General features: G+C 45.5%; 1 protein-coding gene across 28 annotated transcripts in view; it reads left to right on the plus strand.

The window, feature by feature from the left end:
- The first annotated feature begins 1625 nt into the window (after window positions 1-1625).
- Window positions 1626-20641, plus strand: part of ABI2 (abl interactor 2) — a 178507-nt gene continuing 159491 nt past the window's right edge. For 12 of the 28 annotated variants that reach the window (XM_075317658.1, XM_075317674.1, XM_075317659.1 and 9 more), the window contains exon 1: window positions 1628-1892. In XM_075317658.1, the coding sequence (XP_075173773.1) occupies window positions 1776-1892 (117 nt within the window). In that variant the 5' untranslated portion in view covers window positions 1628-1775. Of the gene's footprint in view, window positions 1893-20641 lie in introns of all 28 variants that reach the window. The other 16 variants (XM_075317653.1, XM_075317665.1, XM_075317654.1 and 13 more) reach the window with 3 other exon arrangements.

The raw sequence follows: 20641 nt of genomic DNA on the forward strand, positions 1-20641 counted from the left end.
TCCTCTCCTTTGTTACAATTGACATCTCTAGTGTTGGAGCCATGTTTCATGTCAGTCCACTTGGTGCAACAGCTCTCCAAGGTGTGATCACTCCTTTTTAGATGCAGACTAATGAGCAGATCTTATTTGATGCAGGTGTTAGTTTTGGGAATGAAAATTTACAGGGAGATTCCCTAATTTTTTCCTCATAATTGAGTGATTCCATAATTTTTTCCCCGTTTGGTCTTGAAAAGTAACCGTTACTGGCTAGCATATTATGTTTTCATGATTTTTTTAGTGTTTCTTAAAGCCAGAAAGTTGACATTTGAAATGACTTTAGTTTTGTGCCGTGTCTATGATCTGCTTTTTTTTTTTTTAAAATAAAAGTAAACAACTGAATGAACATCCTCAGAGCCAGGTGAGTCCATCATTTTTGCCAGGGGTTGTATACTGATAACAATTTCAAACATTTGCCATTACTATAGGTGATGAGTGGAGGACAGAGGAGCCTCTTAAAGAAGAAGTTACAAGTCTGTGAGAGCCAGAAATCTTTCATGTTTTTAGATGACTAAATACCTATTTTCCACCATAATTTGCAAAAAAAAAAATCCCTGCACCATTCCCTGCTGCTATCGGTGGCTCCGTGTCGTGATTACGGGGCGCCATTGGGTTATCATGATGACCCGTCGCTGCCATGACTCACTTTCTGTGAATGCTGGCAGAGCACCGGCACTCACAGGAGATGAGCATTTCTGCTGATCAGAGCAATGCTGAAGAATCGCTCTGATCAGCAGAAGCGATCGGATAGTGTAACCATAGGAGACTAATAAAATCAATAAAGAAAAGTAAAATAAGAATTGTTTTAAAAAATAAAAAAAACTAAAAGTTCAAATCATTGTCCTTTTGCCCCATTGAAAATAAAACAATAAAAAAATACACTTATTTGGTATCGCCGAGTTCACAAATGCTCGACTTGTCAAAATGTAAAATAAATTAATCTGATCGGTGCACGGCGTGGAGAGGAAACATTCCAAAAGCCAAAATTATGACATTTTGGTTCTGGAAAAATTGCATTAAAATGCAATAACAGGTGATCAAAACGTCACCTGATATATAAATACATATATATATATATATATATATATATATATATATATATATATATATATATATATATATATATATACATACACCTCAGTATGAATGAGTGCACCCAGCAGATTTCTCAGAAAACCTCTATTTTTTCCCAGAATTCCCATTTTCTATAGGATAACTCATGGTTATCTACCGTACACACATTTAATAATATTGCAGACATATTAACCAGTTGAGGGCTGTACATAGCTGTACACGTTTCGCACTGTGCTGTGTCTGTGTACATATCCATCTCCATTCATCAGGTAACATTTTTGCCTGCCCAAAACCATCAAAGCTATGACGTCATCACCAGCGAGAAAGCAGGTCACATGACCGGTCGCCCCCTCTCCTCCTCTCTCCCGCTTTCTCACTACCTCTGTTGCTAAGCGACCGTATACCAAGCGAAGATGAACCAAAGCGGTGAGCGCGCGATTACAAATCCTGGCCAAGTCGTCTGCGCAGGCGCAATGTTGGGTTACTCACCCGTGAGCTCGGAGCTGCGCACATTTTGGACACGCCCACTTGCTGAGTGAGTGTGTGGCGGGCACGCGCCTCTCCTGCACTCGCTTGCACTGTGCGCGACCCCGAGCTCGCTTTTCCTAGCTTATCCCTCCGCAGTGTAGCGGGGCTTCTAGGAGAAGAATGTGCTGAGGAAAAACATGGCGGAGCTGCAGATGCTGCTGGAGGAGGAGATCCCCGGCGGCCGGCGGGCCCTTTTGGACAGCTTTACCAACCTAGAACGAGTGGCCGACTACTGCGAGAACAACTACATCCAGGTCTGTGAGGAAGATGGATGGATGCGGAGGGGGTGGAGGGATGGAGAGGGGAAAACGCGAGTGGGGGTGTGTGTGGAATACACACGACGACCCCGGGGACTGTATATAGCCATGATTATTATATTCAGGAGGATGATGGCATATAATACATGTAACAGCCGTGCCCCATCACCCATGTAACACCCGTGCCCCATCACCCATGTAACAGACGTGCCCCATCACCCATGTAACACCCGTGCCCCATCACCCATGTAACACCCGTGCCCCGTCACCCATGTAACACCCGTGCCCCGTCACCCATGTAACACCCGTGCCCCGTCACCCATGTAACACCCGTGCCCCGTCACCCATGTAACACCCGTGCCCCGTCACCCATGTAACACCCGTGCCCCATCACCCATGTAACAGACGTGCCCCATCACCCATGTAACAGACGTGCCCCATCACCCATGTAACACCCGTGCCCCATCACCCATGTAACACCCGTGCCCCATCACCCATGTAACACCCGTGCCCCATCACCCATGTAACAGACGTGCCCCATCACCCATGTAACAGACGTGCCCCATCACCCATGTAACAGACGTGCCCCATCACCCATGTAACAGACGTGCCCCATGACCCATGTAACAGACGTGCCCCATGACCCATGTAACAGACGTGCCCCATGACCCATGTGACAGACGTGCCCCGTCACCCATGTGACAGCCGTACCCCGTCACCCATGTGACAGCCGTACCCCGTCACCCATGTGACAGCCGTGCCCCGTCACCCATGTGACAGCCGTGCCCCGTCACCCATGTGACAGCCATGCCCCGTCACCCATGTGACAGCCGTGCCCCGTCACCCATGTGACAGCCGTGCCCCATCACCCATGTGACAGCCGTGCCCCGTCACCCATGTGACAGCCGTGCCCCGTCACCCATGTGACAGCCGTGCCCCGTCACCCATGTGACAGCCGTGCCCCGTCACCCATGTGACAGCCGTGCCCCGTCACCCGTGTATTAGACGTGCCCCGTCACCCGTGTATTAGACGTGCCCCGTCACCCGTGTATCAGCCGTGCCCCGTCACCCGTGTATCAGCCGTGCCCCGTCACCCGTGTATCAGCCGTGCCCCGTCACCCGTGTATCAGCCGTGCCCCGTCACCCATGTAATACCTGTGCCTCATCACCCATGTGACAGCCGTGCCCCGTCACCCGTGTGACAGCCGTGCCCCGTCACCCGTGTAACAGCCGTGCCCCGTCACCCGTGTAACAGCCGTGCCCCGTCACCCGTGTATGAGCCGTGCCCCGTCACCCGTGTATCAGCCGTGCCCCGTCACCCGTGTATCAGCCGTGCCCCGTCACCCGTGTATCAGCCGTGCCCCGTCACCCGTGTATCAGCCGTGCCCCGTCACCCATGTAATACCTGTGCCTCATCACCCATGTGACAGCCGTGCCCCGTCACCCGTGTGACAGCCGTGCCCCGTCACCCGTGTGACAGCCGTGCCCCGTCACCCGTGTGACAGCCGTGCCCCGTCACCCGTGTGACAGCCGTGCCCCGTCACCCATGTGACAGCCGTGCCCCGTCACCCATGTGACAGCCGTGCCCCGTCACCCATGTGACAGCCGTGCCCCGTCACCCGTGTATTAGACGTGCCCCGTCACCCGTGTATCAGCCGTGCCCCGTCACCCGTGTATCAGCCGTGCCCCGTCACCCGTGTATCAGCCGTGCCCCGTCACCCGTGTATCAGCCGTGCCCCGTCACCCGTGTATCAGCCGTGCCCCGTCACCCATGTAATACCTGTGCCTCATCACCCATGTGACAGCCGTGCCCCGTCACCCGTGTGACAGCCGTGCCCCGTCACCCGTGTAACAGCCGTGCCCCGTCACCCGTGTAACAGCCGTGCCCCGTCACCCGTGTAACAGCCGTGCCCCGTCACCCGTGTAACAGCCGTGCCCCGTCACCCGTGTAACAGCCGTGCCCCATCACCTATGTGACAGATATGCCCCATCATGCGTGGGATACACGTTTCCAGGTGTCACCGCTCGCCCCGTCTCACCCCGCCTAGGTCCAGTGCTGTTTTATATGTTGGGGTGATGAGGGTTGTAGTCCCCTTGTTGCCAGTGTGTTGGGTGCAGGTTGTATGTGGGTGGTGTTATACTGCTTGTGTATGTGGTGTAGTACTATACTATATAGCACTGCTCCATTACCAGCTTGTGCCACCTTCATCCATCACTCCACAATCATACGTGTGAGTGCTGATCCAGGACAATTTGTGGTGACACCTGTAGATATACACTAGTATGTCCGGCTCAGTCTGTTATACGCTGCAGTAAGCCGGTCATTCTCTGCTGGAGAGCTATCATCTATCAGGAGTCCAGGTAGATGCCCACAGCTCTCCATATGTGCGTGTCCTGGTTACATTGGACATGGTTGTCTTTTGGCCCACGCTAAGCAGAGGTCACAAACTTGCTTTGGACCCAGCTGCGCTGTTATTTTTCTTGTCCTAGTGATATTAACCTGGCCCTGCCATCATTTGCACTTTTGCGATCTCCCGATCAGCTCTATACCAAAACTTATGTTTTTGTTTTTCGGCTTCAGTAAACTATTGTCCCCAAGGTTCTTTCAATGTGAAAAAACAAACCAAGTGTGCTTTACCTATCCTCCCCGGGTCCAGCACAGTCTCTGCTGCTGCTCCGTTCTCTGTTTGTCTGCAGTGCTGCCTTCTCATTTACATCGCTGCAGCCAATCGCTCCTGGCATCTACATCGCTGCAGACAAACATATCCTGGGGTAGAAGCAGAGACACATTACTGAACCCGGGGAGGGCTAGTAAAACTACACCTGGGGACAATAGTATTATGTATTATATATTGTCATGCATTAATACAGTATTGTCTTGCCTTGTCCAAAACATCATAATAGAACCATAAAGCTACAAATTTACATGGTGCAGGAATAATCTGCGCTGGAAACCCAACAAATCTGCATGTAATGGAAGGTTAGCAGTCCTTTCGGCATCAAGTTGGGAGCCAGCTACCCTAACCCAAACAATCAATGATCTGCAGAGCAAGCTTTGTGCGGCACGGCATGGAAATGTGGTATTACATGGTGCCTATTCAAATGAATGGGCGACCATGGAAGAGAGTCCAGCAGAGCGCGAGGTTTCACCGACATCCCCCACATCCATGTGTCAGTAGTAAATACAGAACATAGTGAGATTATCAGGCAGATCCTGCAGGCTGTATAGTGTGTGTGTGTGTGTGTGTCTCCAGCAGATGTAAGTATAGCCATTCACCAGAAATATTCTTAAATAGAAGAGTGGAACAAGACAGTATCTTTCTTCTTTTTTATAATTTTTTTTCTTTTTAAAGACAGATTGTAGCATAATTCTAAAAAAAAACTCAGAACAGACTTGGCAAATAGTCTTTGACCAATTATTGAATAACAGGAAAAAATGTGGAAATTGTATATTTCCCATTAACAATGGTCATTTAATTTTTTCGGTTGCAGTATTTTAAAAATTATACCATATGATCATATAAATAGACATAAAGGCTAAAAAAAACCCTTGCAAAATGAGGCAGAACATCCTGTAAAGCAACACTTCATTTCCATTCATCTTTTTAGAAAAGCTGAAACATGTAAGTAAACTGTTGTTTTTTATTTGATGCCTTTTTTTTAAAAAATTTTTTGATTCTAACTAGCGGGTGAGGTACTGTGAGGTGTGCACCCGCTCTGAACTGGCCAAAGCTGCTACTTTCCTGCTCTACTGTAGGCAACATTCAGATACTGTTAGCCCTCTAAATTTGAGACCTACTGAAAATAAGCCCTAGCAGGATTTTTCAGCCTTTTTAGAGTATGCGTAAGTATAAGCCCTACTCCAAAAACAAGACCGAATTGTGGATCATCATACTAACAGTATCTTGAATTAGGGCTTGGGCAGCCCTTTTAGGTTATGTAAATTGTATTGGTGTATGTTGCTCCATTGTGTTGCTGTAAGCCCCAAAGCTTATTGTCACATGCTAGCGAGTTAATGGAATGAATATTCACCCCTCTTCCTGCACATAATTCTGCCCGCCCCTCTGCCAGTGTCAGGGATTGCAACTTGTGGTAATAAAAATAATGAATATTCACTCCTTTCCTCCCCCACTCTTTTGCACCTGCATCAGTGATTCAGTCAGACTGTCATATTACTGCCTGAGGATTGCAGTGCAGTGATCGCACTGGCTGGCGGGTCTTCTGACCCGAGCGTGTCAGCGTGCATTTCTGTGCAGCTGTCACGCCCCGGTGAGGAGAGCCGCTGGCCAGTGCGACTATTGCTCTGGATCCTTGGGCAGTAATATGACAGTCTGAGTAAATTACTGTTGCCGGAGCAAAGGGGTGCGTGGGGGAAGGGGGTGAATATTAATTATTTTTAATTAACCCAAGTTCTAATCACTGACGTCAGCAAAGGGATGGGTGGGATTTTTGGTGGGGGAATGGGTGAATATTAATTTTTCATTAACAGGTGACTCAGTCACTGACACCGATACAAAATATAAAACATCCCCGAAAATAAGTGCAGCTTTTGGAGCCAAAAATATGACACTGACTTATTTTCAGGGAAATACTTTATCAGTGATTTTTTTTTTCATCCACAGTGAAAGTTCTGATATTCATGAGTGTTTGGTTTGTGTGTACATTTTCACAGTCAGTGTTCCTTCGGTCATTTTCTCATATGCTTAAAAATAAAAATAATATATTGTCGTACATACAATATTAACGGGCAGGAGGCAGTGTGTGCTAGCATGGTCGCCTCTGACTCACAATTCTATTGGTGAGTTTAGTCTATGACTGATCTAAAACAGACTTTTTTCTTAGTTTTTTTTCACCTCTTGGTCTGCAAATAAACTTGTAGTGGTATTTTATTTATTTATTTATTTTTTTTATCCTTTTTCATTTTTCTTTTTGATACATGGACATGTGAATGGCCCAATGTATTCTAATGAGTTTTCGTTCTATTTATGAAAAAATGAGCTTAGAAGTCGTACGTGAAGAACAGACGTCCAAATGAGGCCTTGGCCATGTAGATTCATGGACTGGTTTAAGGCTATGTGCGCACGTTGCGTTCTATTACGCAGCGTAAATAGTCATTGCATGTGCGTCTCAGAACACAGCCGAAAAGCTGCGTTCTGAGACGCATTCGGCAGAACGCAACGTGCGCACATTCCTGCAGGATTCATGCGTTCTGGATGCTTTCTCTGCCATGGGAAAAGCATCCAGAGCGCACATTTTTGACAGTGCGGTCTCACTCGGCTCTGCAGCATCCCCATATACTTGCAGTAGAGCCGACTGGGACCGGAATGTCAAAAAGAGCACATGGCTGGCTGCGAGAGACAGCTGCGCGATCAGAATGAACTCGGGTGAACTTCACCCGACATCATTGTGATCGCGCAGCTCTGTGCGTGTGCCACGGCTTGATTTGCGGTCACAGGTGAAGGACTCACCTGTGACCGCATATCTGAGTGACTGCAGTGAGCCACGCGATCACCGGTGCCGACACTCAGGTTACCAGCGGCCAGCTCGAGTCCTCCACCCGAGACCTGTGGCCGCGGGTAACCTGAGAGACGTCCCCGCACACATCCCGACATCCCCGCACACATCCTGACATTACCGCCGACATCCCCGCACACATCACGACATCCCCGCACACATCACGACATCACAGCCCTCATCATCCCCGCACACACACCGGCATTACCTCAGTGACGTCCCCGCTGACAGCGCGACTCACTTCAGTTTCTGCATGGAGCGGACAGGAGCGGTGGTGTTGTACTGCCGCTTCGGTCAGCTTCATGTAGCACAGCTGGATGCGTCGCGGGACCTTGTGGATTACGCCGGACCTGGAGGGGTTTTTGGGGATTAATAAAGTGGTAGAAGAGGGTGGTTTTTGTCTTTTATTTCAAATAAAGGATTTTTCGGATGTTTGTGTTTATTTACTTTCACCAGGTTAATCATTAGGGGTGTCTCAGACGCCTGCAATGATTAACTAGCACTTAGTGGCAGCTATGGGCTGCCATTAACTCCTTATTACCCAGATTGCCACCGCACCAGGGCAGTTCTGGATGAGCCGGGTACAGTCCCGGGACTGTCGCATCTAATCCATGCGGCAATTCCGGGCGGCTGCTGGCTGATATTTTTAGGCTGGGGGGCTCCCCATAACGTGGGGCTCCCTATCCTGAGAATACCAGCCTTCAGCCGTGTGGCTTTACCCTGGTTGGTATCAAAATTGGGGGGGACCGCACGCCGTTTTTTTAAAATTATTTATTTTACTGCACCACATAGACCCGGCCACCGGCGGCTGTGATTGGTTGCAGTGAGACAGCTGTCACTCAGCATGGGGGCGTGTCTGACTGCAACCAATCAGGCGCCGGTGGGCGGGGGAAGCAGGGAATACGAGATTGAATAATGGGCGGCCGGCTTTTTCAAAAGCAGGAGAAGCCGCCGGAGCTGTGTGACAACCGTGCAGCTGATCGGTGAGTATGAGAGAGGGGGGAGAGGGATAGACCGACCGACAGGGAGACACAGAGACCGACAGACAGACAGAGAGAGAGACCGACATTACAACCAATACGCACAAAAGAAGTGACATGTCACTTCTTAGAACGCGCGCTTCGGGCAGCAGCCGAAGCGCTGCGCTCTAATACGCCACGTGCGCACGGCTCCTGCGTAATCTTCATAGATTATGCTGGGGACACAGGACGCATGCAGTTACGCTGCGGTGCAGATCGCAGCGTAACTGCATGCAAATACGCAACGTGCGCACATAGCCTAACTAGCAACTAAATTCTACAATAATATGTTAATTGTGTGGGACCATATTATATTAGTATAATGTATATCCAAAGGCTGGACAGATCTCTCTAGCCAGATGACCGTGCATTTTGGTGCTAGTAGTCTCCAGTTATTTGTCCACTCTGCAGTAATGTATCATATGGTATTGTGATGTGTGGCATATACAGTACCACCTGAGGAGGGTAGGCCACATTGCTGGGATGAAGAGAATTCATTTGTGTGCGGTGAAGGTGGTCACATGTAAACTGGTGACATGAGAAGGTTTCTCCGTGATTATTAGATGTCTATAGCTTGGCTGTTAATGTTATTGACATTTTCAGCAAGGGGACGATCAGCAGATTTTCTTTTAGCTGTATGCTGTGATGGCACACTGCTTGATCAATCTTCTATCAATAGAACTTAACAGGCAATATTTAAAGGGGATCTGTAAGTAGGATCAGCCCTCCTGAGCCGTCTATATGGGCATCCAGTTCTTAGAAAGTGGAGTAAAATGGTTCTTGAGATTAGTGATCTGATATCTTATTCCAGAGAAATCCGTTTTTATCTTATATGTAAATGAGCTGTTAAAATCTGAGCCAGAAGCAAATTTCCCTGAGAATCTGTCTTCAGAGCTTATATTAAATAAAAAGGGCGTTACCAGTGTGAGACATGTAATGACTGACAGTCTGCTCTGCTGACCTTCATGTTTCACCCTGGTAACATCCGCTTTTATTTAAAGCACCACTTCAGCAGATTTCTTTATTTCCCTACTGAAGTGATGCTTTAAATTTAAGCCGTCACATCAAGAGGAAGAGGGGAGGTGAGAAGATCCAGCGCCGACGTAATCAAAAGATTCTTTATTCAAAATTCATAAAAAAGATTATTCCAACCAAGTGCAAGATAAATTTATGCTTGACGCGTTTTTTAAAAGATAGACACCTTATTCATAAGCAAGTGTTGCTTATGAATGAGTCTATCTTCTCCGAAACGCGTCAAGCGTAAATTTATTTTGCACTTGGTTGGAATAATCTTTTTTATGAATTTTGAATAAAGAATCTTTTTATTACGTCGGCGCTGGATCTTCTCTCCTCCCCTCTTCCTCTTGAAGTGACTGATTATTCAGCTGTAGTAGCCAAACCACTTGTTCCGTGCATCGGACCAGAAGTTGGAGAGACTTGCCTTGGAGTGGTGAGCTGAACGATATTCCATATTTGTGTTTTTAAATTTAAGCCCCATTATTATGCTAACCGTTGAGGTTCCTCATCTGTTATCAGCCTCACTCCCATCCGTGGTCTCTACTTTGTGACATGTCGAATCTCTCCATTTTTTCATGAAGCATGTTGGAGGTCAATCCTCAATACAAGTCTATGAGAGCCTCATTCTGGCTCTCATAGATTTGCACTGAGTGCTAGTGATGTAACCTCTGACTTCCGGCAGTCAGATGTTATGGTCACAAGATGGCACAGCTGGACCTGAACAATGTTGAAAAAAGGTGAAGATGCCAAAGGGCGAGTTTAAAAAAGGGGCAGGGGACTTGGGTTTAGAGTAACACTCCATTAATGAAAAAAAACCCAACAAAAAATGCTGAAGTGGTGCTTCAATATAAGCTCTAGAGATAGATTCTCAGGGTGATCTGTCTCTGGACAATAGATTTTGAAGGGGTTATCTGTTAGTTTTTAGCCCCATGCACAAAAATAAAAGTAACAGGCAGGTAGTTGTTTATTACCTGCTTGTTCTGTCACAAACCATTCCTGCCGGTAATTTTGCGTCTTCCGCTAATATTACATGGACGGAGATTCGTCTTCTCTTCCGCTCTACTCTGTTGACAGGGCGGCTCTCAATGTCATGCTGATTAATAGCTAGCTCGGGGAGTCGGCTGTCAGTAAGCATGACGTCCACAGTGACACGCTGTTGACAGCAGAGTGGAAGAGGTAGAGCTGCTCTAGTGACGTTAGCGGAAGCTGTGGAATTTCTGGCAGCAGAGGTCCATGAGCCGCAGAAAATGTCACCGTGCCCAATTGGCAGGCAGTTGGCAACTTACCTGTCTGTTAGTTCTTAGGCTCACCTCACATCAGCGGTATTTTGCTGCAAAACCGGCTCCGTTACAAATGCGTTTCAGTTCAATTCATTTCCAATGGAACTGCGGCAAGATGCGGTTGCGTGCGTCATACACAACCGCATGTGACCGCTTCTTGCCACGATTCCATTGGAAATGCATTGACCTGAAACGCATTTGTAGCAGATCCGGTTTTGCGGCAAAATACCGCTGATGTGAGGTGAGCCTTAGCCCTGTGCACAAAACTAAGGAAAGTCCCAACAGAACCCCTTTAACAGCCAATTTTCATTTATAAAAAAAAAGTATCTTTCTCTGTAATAAAACGTCCAATCACAGATCGGAAAATATCATTGATCATATATTGATCCTTCTGACTGATTTCCTTTAGTGCGCTAATAAAGTGATGACCAAGATTCCTTTGTTCTGCTTTACATGATTGTGATTAGATGAAATATGATCATTTTATATCTGTAAATAAGCAATGTTTTGTATTTATAAAACCTCGATTGTAAATATAGTCCATTTTTATCTGACAGCATTTTTTGCTTTGAATTAGTCTTTTGGCCGCACATATTAGGAAAGGTATATACTGTGGTCACATAACCAGGTGATATTAAGGAAGTGTCACCGAGAATGTAGAGTCAGGGATCAGTGATAATCATCTCTATCATTTGTTCGCATCCTTGTTTTATTTTTTATTGCTGACACGTTGTGCAACATAGTTTATACAATGAGCAATAGAAGAAACCCAAGATCCTAGCAATCATTTAAGCAACACCTTTTTAAGAATTGTTTTCCATTGTCTGACACACAATTAAATAAAAAAGTCTTGTGGTGTTCTAGTACTGGGTCCTAAAGTCTGTAGTGATTTGTGTATGTCTGACCACTATAATTTAGCATCGTAACAGGACAACCCTTCTTAATCTTTCCATTCCTCTGCATATTGTAAAATAACAACTTGAGACTTGTCTTCTGGAGTGACACCATTACAATGATGTCAGCTCTGCGATTCCTGGTGCTCACTTGACTCTGTGACCGCTGCAGCCAATCAGGTGTTAATGAATGACAAATTTTGCAAACCATGCCAGGGAAAAAATGTGGCTGTATGAATAACACTTACATTGAAAACAATGCGGCTCATATGGTAGGTGGTTTTATATTTTCCTGCAAAAACCTCTATGTAAATAACTTACAATATACAACAAGTGAGCGAATACAAAAAACATGTTGGTTATATTTTAATAAAAGCCCTTAAAGGCTTGTCTCAACCTCTTAAAGGGAACTCGTTGCTACAACCCCTGGCAAAAATTATGGACTCACCTGACTGAGGATGTTCATTCAGTTGTTTACTTTTGTTTAAAAAAAGCAGATCACAGACATGGCACAAAACTAAAGTAATTTCAAATGGCAACTATCTGGCTTTAACCCCTTCAGCCCCTGGGCACTTTCCGTTTTTGCGTTTTTGTTTTTTGCTCCCCTTCTTCTGAGAGGCGTAACATTTTTATTTTTCCATCAATCTTGCCATATGAGGGCTTGTTTTTTGCGGGACGAGTTGTACTTTTAAATGAAACCATAAGTTTTACCATATAGTGTACTGGAAAACGGCAAAAAAATTCCAAGTGCGGAAAAATTGCAAAAAAAGTGTGATCGTACAATAGTTTTTGAGATATTTTATTCACTGTGTTCACTATATGGTAAAACTGAGGTATCTATGTGATGCCTCAGGTCGGTGCGAGTTTGTAGACACCAAACATGTATAGGTTTACTTGTATCTAAGGGGTTAAAAAAAATTCACAAGTTTGTCCAATAAAAGTGGCGCACGTTTTGCGCCATTTTCCGAAACACGTAGCGTTCTTATTTTTAAGGATCTATGGCTCAGTGATGGCTTATTTTTTGCGTCTCGAGCTGACGTTTATAATGGTACAATTTTTGCGCAGATGCTACGTTTTGATCGCCTGTTATTGCATTTTGCGTAAAACTTGCGGCGACCAAAAAACGTAATTTTGGCGTTTGGAATTTTTTTGCGACTATGCCGTTTACCAATCAGATTAATTGATTTTATATTTTGATAGATCGGGCATTTCTGAACGCGGCGATACCAAATATGTGTATATTTATTTATTTTTTAACCCTTTAATTTTCAATGGGGGGAAAGGGGGGTGATTTGAACTTTTAGGTTTTTTGTTTTTTTTTTTATTTTTTAAAACTTTTTTTTTTACTTTTTTATTTTATTTTACTAGTCCCCCTAGGGGGCTATAGCGATCAGCAATCCGATTGCTGATCGCTATCTGCTGATCACAGCTATACCGCTGTAATCAGCAGATTCAGTCACTTTGGTTTTCCCTCTGCTCTCGGCCGAGGGAAAATGAAAGTGAAACATCGTAGCAGCAGGCGTCATCACATGACCCTGTGCTACGATGGCAACCACCGATAGTCACGTGATAACACACGTGACTTCCGGTGGGGGCGGCGGTGAGTAACAAACATGGCCGCGCGCATTTAAATCTTGCTGCCAGACTTTGGCAGCAAGATTTAAGGGGTTAATGGCCGCGGGTGGAAGCGATTCCACCCGCGGCTAGCAGGCACACATGTCAGCTGTTGAAAACAGCTGATATGTGTGCCGATCCACGCCGCCTGCCCGCGGCAGGGGGTGGGGCTTAACGGGACACGATCCTGGACGGATAGATCCGTCCAAGGTCGTGAAGGGGTTAAGCAACACTAAAAAAAAACATTAAAACATAATATGCTAGTCAGTAACGGTTACTTTTCAAGACCAAACGGGGAAAATTATGGAATCACTCAATTATGAGGAAAAAATTATGGATTCTCCCTGTAAATTTTCATTCCCAAAACTAACACCTGCATCAAATAAGATCTGCTCATTAGTCTGCATCTAAAAAGGAGTGATCACACCTTAGAGAGCTGTTGCACCAAGTGGACTGACATGAATCATGGCTCCAGCACGAGAGATGTCAATTGAAACAAAAGAGAGGATTATCAAACTCTTAAAAGAGGGTAAATCATCACGCAATGTTGCAAAAAATGTTGGTTGTTCATAGTCAGCTGTCTAAAATCTGGACCAAATACAAACAACATGGGAAGCTTGTTAAAGGCAAACATACTGGTAGAGCAAGGAAGACATCAAAGCGTCAAGACAGGAAACTGAAAGCAATATGTCTCCAAAACAGGAAATGCACAACAAAACAAATGAGGAACGAATGGGAGGAAACCGGAGTCAATATCTGACCGAACTGTAAGAAACCGCCTAAATGAAATGGGATTTACATACAGAAAAGCTAAACAATAAAAAGATGACTGCCTGAAGAGAACATGTAAATTTCCACAGTTATTGATGATATGGGGCTGCATGTCAGGTAAAGGCACTGGGGAGAGGGTTGTCATTACATCTTTAATAAATGCCCAAGTTTGCATTGAAATTTTGGACACTTTTGTTATCCCATCAATTGAAAGGATGTTTGGGGATGATGAAATCATTTATCAAGATGATAATGCATCCTGCCATAGAGCAAAAACTGTGAAAACATTCCTTGAAAGAAGACACATAAGGTCAATGTCATGGCCTGCAAATAGTCCGGATCTCAATCCAATTGAAAATCTTTGGAAGTTGAAATAAATTATCCATGACAAGGCTCCAACCTGCAAAGCTGATCTGGCAACAGCATTCAGAGAAAGTTGGAGCCAGATTGATGAAGAGTACTGTTTGTCACTCCATGCCTCAGAGACTGCCAGCTGTTATAAAAGCCAGAGGTGGTGCAACAAAATACTAGTGATGTATTGGAGTGGTCTTTTGTTTGTTTGTTTTTCATGATTCCATAATATTTTCTTCATAATTGAGTGATTCCATGTTTTTTTTCCCCCAGTTTGGTCTTGAAAAGTAAGTTACTGGCTAGCACATTTTGTTTTCATGATTTTTTTTTAGTGTTTCTTAAAGCCAGAAAGTTGCCATTTGAAATTACTTTAGTTTTGTGCCATGTCTGTGATCTGCTTTTTTTAAACAAAAGTAAACAACTGAATGAACATCCTCAGAGCCAGGTGAGTCCATAATGTTTGCCAGGGGTTGTAGATTCATGCTCCCCGGACCAGTGGCAGCATGAAGCTAGAGCCTAGCTGCTCAATTAGAGGCAAATATAATTTCCATTGAAATTTTGGAGAAAACCTAGTTTGAAAAGTCTTTCTCCCTTCCCCTCTCCAGTTGATTGACACGTCTCCCCCTATGTACACACATGGTAAAGACCTGTCAGTCAGTTAATGTGCGAGCTTGGCGAGGCCAGCGGAGCACCACATCAGACGACTCTGGACTCTTCCCTATAGTCATCGACTGGTTTCTGATACTGAAATTTTAGTTGTAGCAATTTAGAGAAAAGAAGGTGCTTGTAAAATCAAGCAAAATGTCATTTTCCTTTTTATTTGTTTATAGCTCACTGCTCATTTTGCTGGGAACCTGCCAGCTCTGAAGTGTGCCCTGTTTCGCTGGCAAGTAGTGCATGCTTACAAGCAGTTTGACATGCAGAATGCAAGCGCAGCTGTGGAGCGAGGCGGATGGCATCAGTGCCCCTTGTGCTTCTCTAATACAGCACCGGTCAGACCAGCGGCTCAAACATACCCCTGGTCTAAACTGGTCTTCAGGAGTGCACTGCCCCTGGCAAGCAGAAAATCAGGAGACATTGGAGTAATGCTGTTCTGAAGATAGATTAGACAATCCCTTTCAATATTCTTTCATTACAGCAAAAGACCACAGAGTACAATAAGTAGGGTGTGTGTGCATATATATGTGTATAATATATAGATGAGAGAATGTTTAGAGTCTATACTCACTAAGGCTATGTCTGCACGCTGCGTTCTGGTTTGACAACAAAATTGCACCCTCTGGCAGACTCTTGACATATGTAAACAGCGTTTGAGAAAAAAGAAAAAAACGTAAAAAACGTACGCGTTTTCGATGCATTTTCCCTGCGTTTGGGCTGCGTTTTTGACAGAGTCTTTAAAGGAGAAATAAAATATGATGGGATAGGATTTGATAGATAGCTAAAATACATAGAGGGATACATAGACTAGATAGCGTGATTGCCCACTGACAGCAGACAGAGCCACGCGATGATTATGATGAACTCTAGTGAACCTCTGAGGTCAGTGCTGCGACACAGGCAGTAGTGCGGGGCCCGCAGCTGTGACGTCAGGCCTTCACCCGAGTTCATTCTCATTGCACGGTTCTGTCTGTGTGTCTCGGCCTGATATGTGGTCACAGCTGGAGGACTCGCCTGTGACTGCAAATCACCTGAGTGATGTCCTGCTGATTACGTGGCTCACTTCAGTCACTAGGGTGACTTGCTGTCACAGGTGGAGGACTTCAGCTGTGGCCACGGGTAACCTGAGTGATGTCACCGCTGATAGCACAACTCACTTCAGTTGCTGCGTGGAGCTCACAGCGAGTGGTCGTGCTCTATGGCCGCTCGCTGTGAGTTCCGATGTAGCAGAGCTGGAAGTGTCGTGGGACCTCGTGTGGATTACGTTAGACCTGGAAGGGTGTTTAGGAGTTAATAAAGTGGTGAAAGAGGGTATTTTTTTTGTCTTTTATTCCAAATTAAGAATTTTTTGAGTGTATGTGTTTATTTACTTTCACTTGCAGATTAATCATGGGGGGTGTCTCATAGATGCCTGCCATGATTAACCTAGGACTTAGTGGCAGCTATGGGCTGCCATTAGCTACTTATTACTCCAATTGCCACCGCACCAGGGTAATCAGGGTGAACTGGGTAAGGTCCCGGGACTGTCACATCTAACGAATGCGGCAATTCTTGGCGGCTGCTGGCTGATATTTTTAGGCTGGGGGGCAGCCTAAAAATAATAGACCTCCCCAGTCTAAGGCTATGTGCGCACGTAGCGTATTTTCATGCAGTTACGCTGCGATCTGCACCGCAGCGTAACTGCATGCGTCCTGCGTCCCTAGCACAATCTATGAAGATTGTGCATAATCCATGCCCACGTTGCGTATTAGAACGCAGCGTTTCGGCTGCTGCCAAATCGCTGCGTTCTAAAAAGCAACATGTCCTTTCTTTTGTGCGTAATGTCGATCTCTCTCTGTCTGTCTATCGGTCTCTGTGTCTCCCTGTCGGTCTCTCTGTCTCCCTGTCGGTTTGTCTCTCTCTCTCTGTCGGTTTATCCCTCTCCCCCCCTCTCTCATACTCACCGATCACGGGCGCGGCGCTGCACATCTGTCACACTGCTCCGGTGGCTTCTCCTGCTTTTGAAAATGCCGGCCGCCCATTATTCAATCTCGTATTCCCTGCTTCCCCCGCCCACCGGCGCCTATGATTGGTTGCAGTCAGACACTCCCCCATGCTGAGTGACAGCTGTCTCACTGCAACCAATCACCGCTGCCGGTGGGCGGGTCTATGTGGTGCAGTAAAATAAATAAATAAAAAAAAAAACTGTGTGCGGTCCCCCCCAATTTTAATACCAGCCAGGGTAAAGCCACACAGCTGAAGGCTGGTATTCTCAGGATGGGGAGCCCCACGTTATGGGGAGCCCCCCAGCCTAAAAATATCAGCCAGCAGACGCCCGGAATTGCCGCATGGATTAGATGCGACAGTCCCGGGACTCTCTTCGGCTCATCCAGAACTGCCCTGGCGCGGTGGCAATCTGGGTAATAAGGATTTAATGGCAGCCCATAGCTGCCACTAAGTCCTAGGTTAAACATTGCAGGCATCTATGAGACACTCCCAATGATTAACCTATAAGTGAAAGTAAATAAACACATACACCCGAAAAATCCTTTATTTGAAATAAAAGACATAAAACACCCTCTTTCACCACTTTATTAAAATCCCCAAACACCCCTCCAGGTCCAGCGTAATCCACGAGGTCCCGCGACGCATCCAGCTCTGTTACATGAAGCTGACAGGAGCGGCCGTACAACACCTCTGCTCCACGCAGAAACTGAAGTGAGCCGCACTGTCAGCAGAGACGTCTCTCTGGTTACCTGCGGCCACAGGTCTCGGGTGGAGGACTCGAGCTGGCCGCGGGTAACCTGAGTGACGGCAACGGTGATCGCGCGGCTCACTTCAGTCACTCAGATTTGCGGTCACAGGTGAGTCCTTCACCTGTGACCACAAATCAAGCCGCGGCACACGCACAGAGCCGCGCGATCACAATGAAGTCTGGTGAAGTTCATCCGAGTTCATTCTGATCACGCGGCACTGTCCGCAGCCAGCCATGTGCTCTTTTTGATATTCCGGTCCCAGTCGGCTCTGCTGCAAGTCTATGTGGATGTAGCAGAGCCGAGTGGGACCGCACTGTCAAAAATGTGCATTCTGGATGCTTTTCCCATGGCAGAGCAAGCATCCAGAATGCATGAATTCTCTGCAGGAATGTGCGCACGTTGCGTTCTGCCGAATGCGTCTCAGAACGCAGCTTTTCGGCTGCGTTCTGAGACGCACATGCAGTGACTATTTCCGCTGCGTAATAGAACGCAACATGCGCACATAGCCTAAGAATACCAGCCAGAAGCTGTGAGGCTTTATCTTGGCTGGGTATCAATTGGGGGGGGACCACACGTGTTTTTCTTTTTTTTTTTTTTTTAAATTATTTAATTTATTTACTGCACGATTTAGACCTGCCCACCGACGGCTGTGATTGGTTGCAGTCTGACAGCTGTCACACAGCTTGGGGGCGTGTCTGACTGCAACCAATCATAGGTGCAGAGGAAGCAGTAAATATGAGATGAGCCTAATGAGCGAGTGAAGTGAATAGGAGATGAGCCTAATGAGCGGCAGGCACTTTCAGAAGCAGGAGAGGCTTCTGGAGCAGTGTGACAGCTGCTCCGGTGATTGGTGAGTTTGAAGGCGGGGGTGGAGGGAGAGACCGAGACTGACAGACAGACAGAGACTGACAGAGGGAGAGAGAGACTGAGAGACCTGCGTTTTTTTGTTGACCAGAACGGATGCAAAATGCAGTGCAAATGCACACATTTTGGTTACGTTTTGACACACCTCTTTTATTTCAATGGGTGAAAAATGCAACCAAAACGCAATGAAGTGACATGCAGCTTATTTTTTTGGACAAATATTTGTGAAACAAAACGATGCCCTAAAAAAAAAAAAAAAAAAAAAAAAAAAGCAACGTGCGCGCATGGAAATTTGTGATTTATCATAGACTTTGCTGGAGAAGCAAAACGCATGCATTTTGTCATTGACACAGTGCAGTTTAAAACGCAACCAAAACGCAAGAAGAAACGCAACGTGCGCGCATGGTCTAATAGTTGTCTATTGCTGATCTTTTCATGGGTTGTAGATGGGGTGCACTACTCAGGTGGTGGTTGGAGTGCTCTGACCTCACCGACTGGTGCTGACCTTATTGCTTTCATCAGGAATTGTATGTAATTGTGTGGAATAAATGAGGTGCATTCTCGGAGTGCAGGTATTGTCTTGCACAGCCTTTGAACTGAAGGATATTATTAGAGGTCTGTTTACCATGGCCGCAAAAACCGGCTTCTTTATTCTAGAACTTTTGTATGATTATATAGCCTGATGACCATAAAATGTATTTACGTCAGCCATAAATAAATATAATTGGAGCCTGTGATGTCTGGAGCAACGTTTATGTGCTTTGTTAATTACAGGTTGGCGATGTGCTGGGGTAACACGTTCATGCAGGTTGTCATCTCCTTTTTACGTTACGTTACACAAGCACATACACAGATGCAAAGACAACTTTTACGGTTTTATTATTTACAGATTTTCCAACTTAGCTTGATTTTTATTTAATTATTCTCACTACTGAACAAACGGCATATTCTTAGTTTTTAATTTAAAACAAAGTAAAATCTGTTTTACTTTTGGAAGTAGTTTAAAGGTTTTTTTTCACTTGTACTTGTCCTTCCCGCCACTGCTTCTGCCTGTGTTTTGGTTGCAGCCGTGACTTCGCACTGACAGCTCACTTCACTGTTGCAGCCAATCATTGAGCTCAGCAGATGTAGACTGCATCAGCCTCTAAGCTCATTGAATATGCAGTGGCTATATGAATGAACTGGTGGTGTGACGTCACCACTGCAGCCAATCACCGAGACAGAAGCAGCAGCGTAGAAGTAGTGGAGAGTGAGTACTCTGACTGTTTTACCTAAGTACTACCATTAGGAGACCATTTTTGTTTTTCTTAAGTTGAAAAACTCAGGGCTGTGGAGTCGGAGCTCATTTTGGTGCAGTTGGAGTCGGTATAAAATGCACCGACTCCGACTCCTAACATATATAATAAATTGGGTACAGTAGTGCAATGCAGAATGTGCTGAATATTTTTTCATAGGAATTTGGGAAAGTTATGAAATATCCTATAAATGGCTGTTCTATTCCTGATCTAAGGCTACATTCACACACAGTGTTTTTGCTGTGTTTTTTGAGGATACGTTTGTCAGCTGCAAAAGCAGATCAGCTTTTTAAAAAACCGCATCACCTGAAAGGTTTTTTAGCTCATAAATAATGCTTTCACAATAGCAAAAGCAGATTAGAAAAAGGCCACAAACTGACTGCTCATTCTTTGTGAGGATCCTCACAAAACGCTTTGTCTGAATGTCCTATCTTTTCACCCATTGCCTTTGCTGGATGCCAGAGTCACTGCATTTCACTGAATTATTTTGCCATCAATGTTCGATATGTTTGTGACCAGAAAGAAATTGTTAGCAAGACACTGGCAGTAAAAGATATAAAGCTCATTACATCAGCCAGTTTCTCCAGGCCTTAGTGGAAAAAGTTCTGCAAGATTACAAACTCAAAAAAGAGCAGGTTCTTGCTATTGTAACAGACAATGCTTCAAACTTGATAAGTACAATTAAACTGATGAATGAGAGTAATGAACAACAGCTAGAAGAAAATTTAGGATTCAG

Source organism: Anomaloglossus baeobatrachus, chromosome 7 (assembly GCF_048569485.1).
Source record: "Anomaloglossus baeobatrachus isolate aAnoBae1 chromosome 7, aAnoBae1.hap1, whole genome shotgun sequence".
NCBI classification, from domain to species: Eukaryota; Metazoa; Chordata; class Amphibia; order Anura; family Aromobatidae; genus Anomaloglossus; species Anomaloglossus baeobatrachus.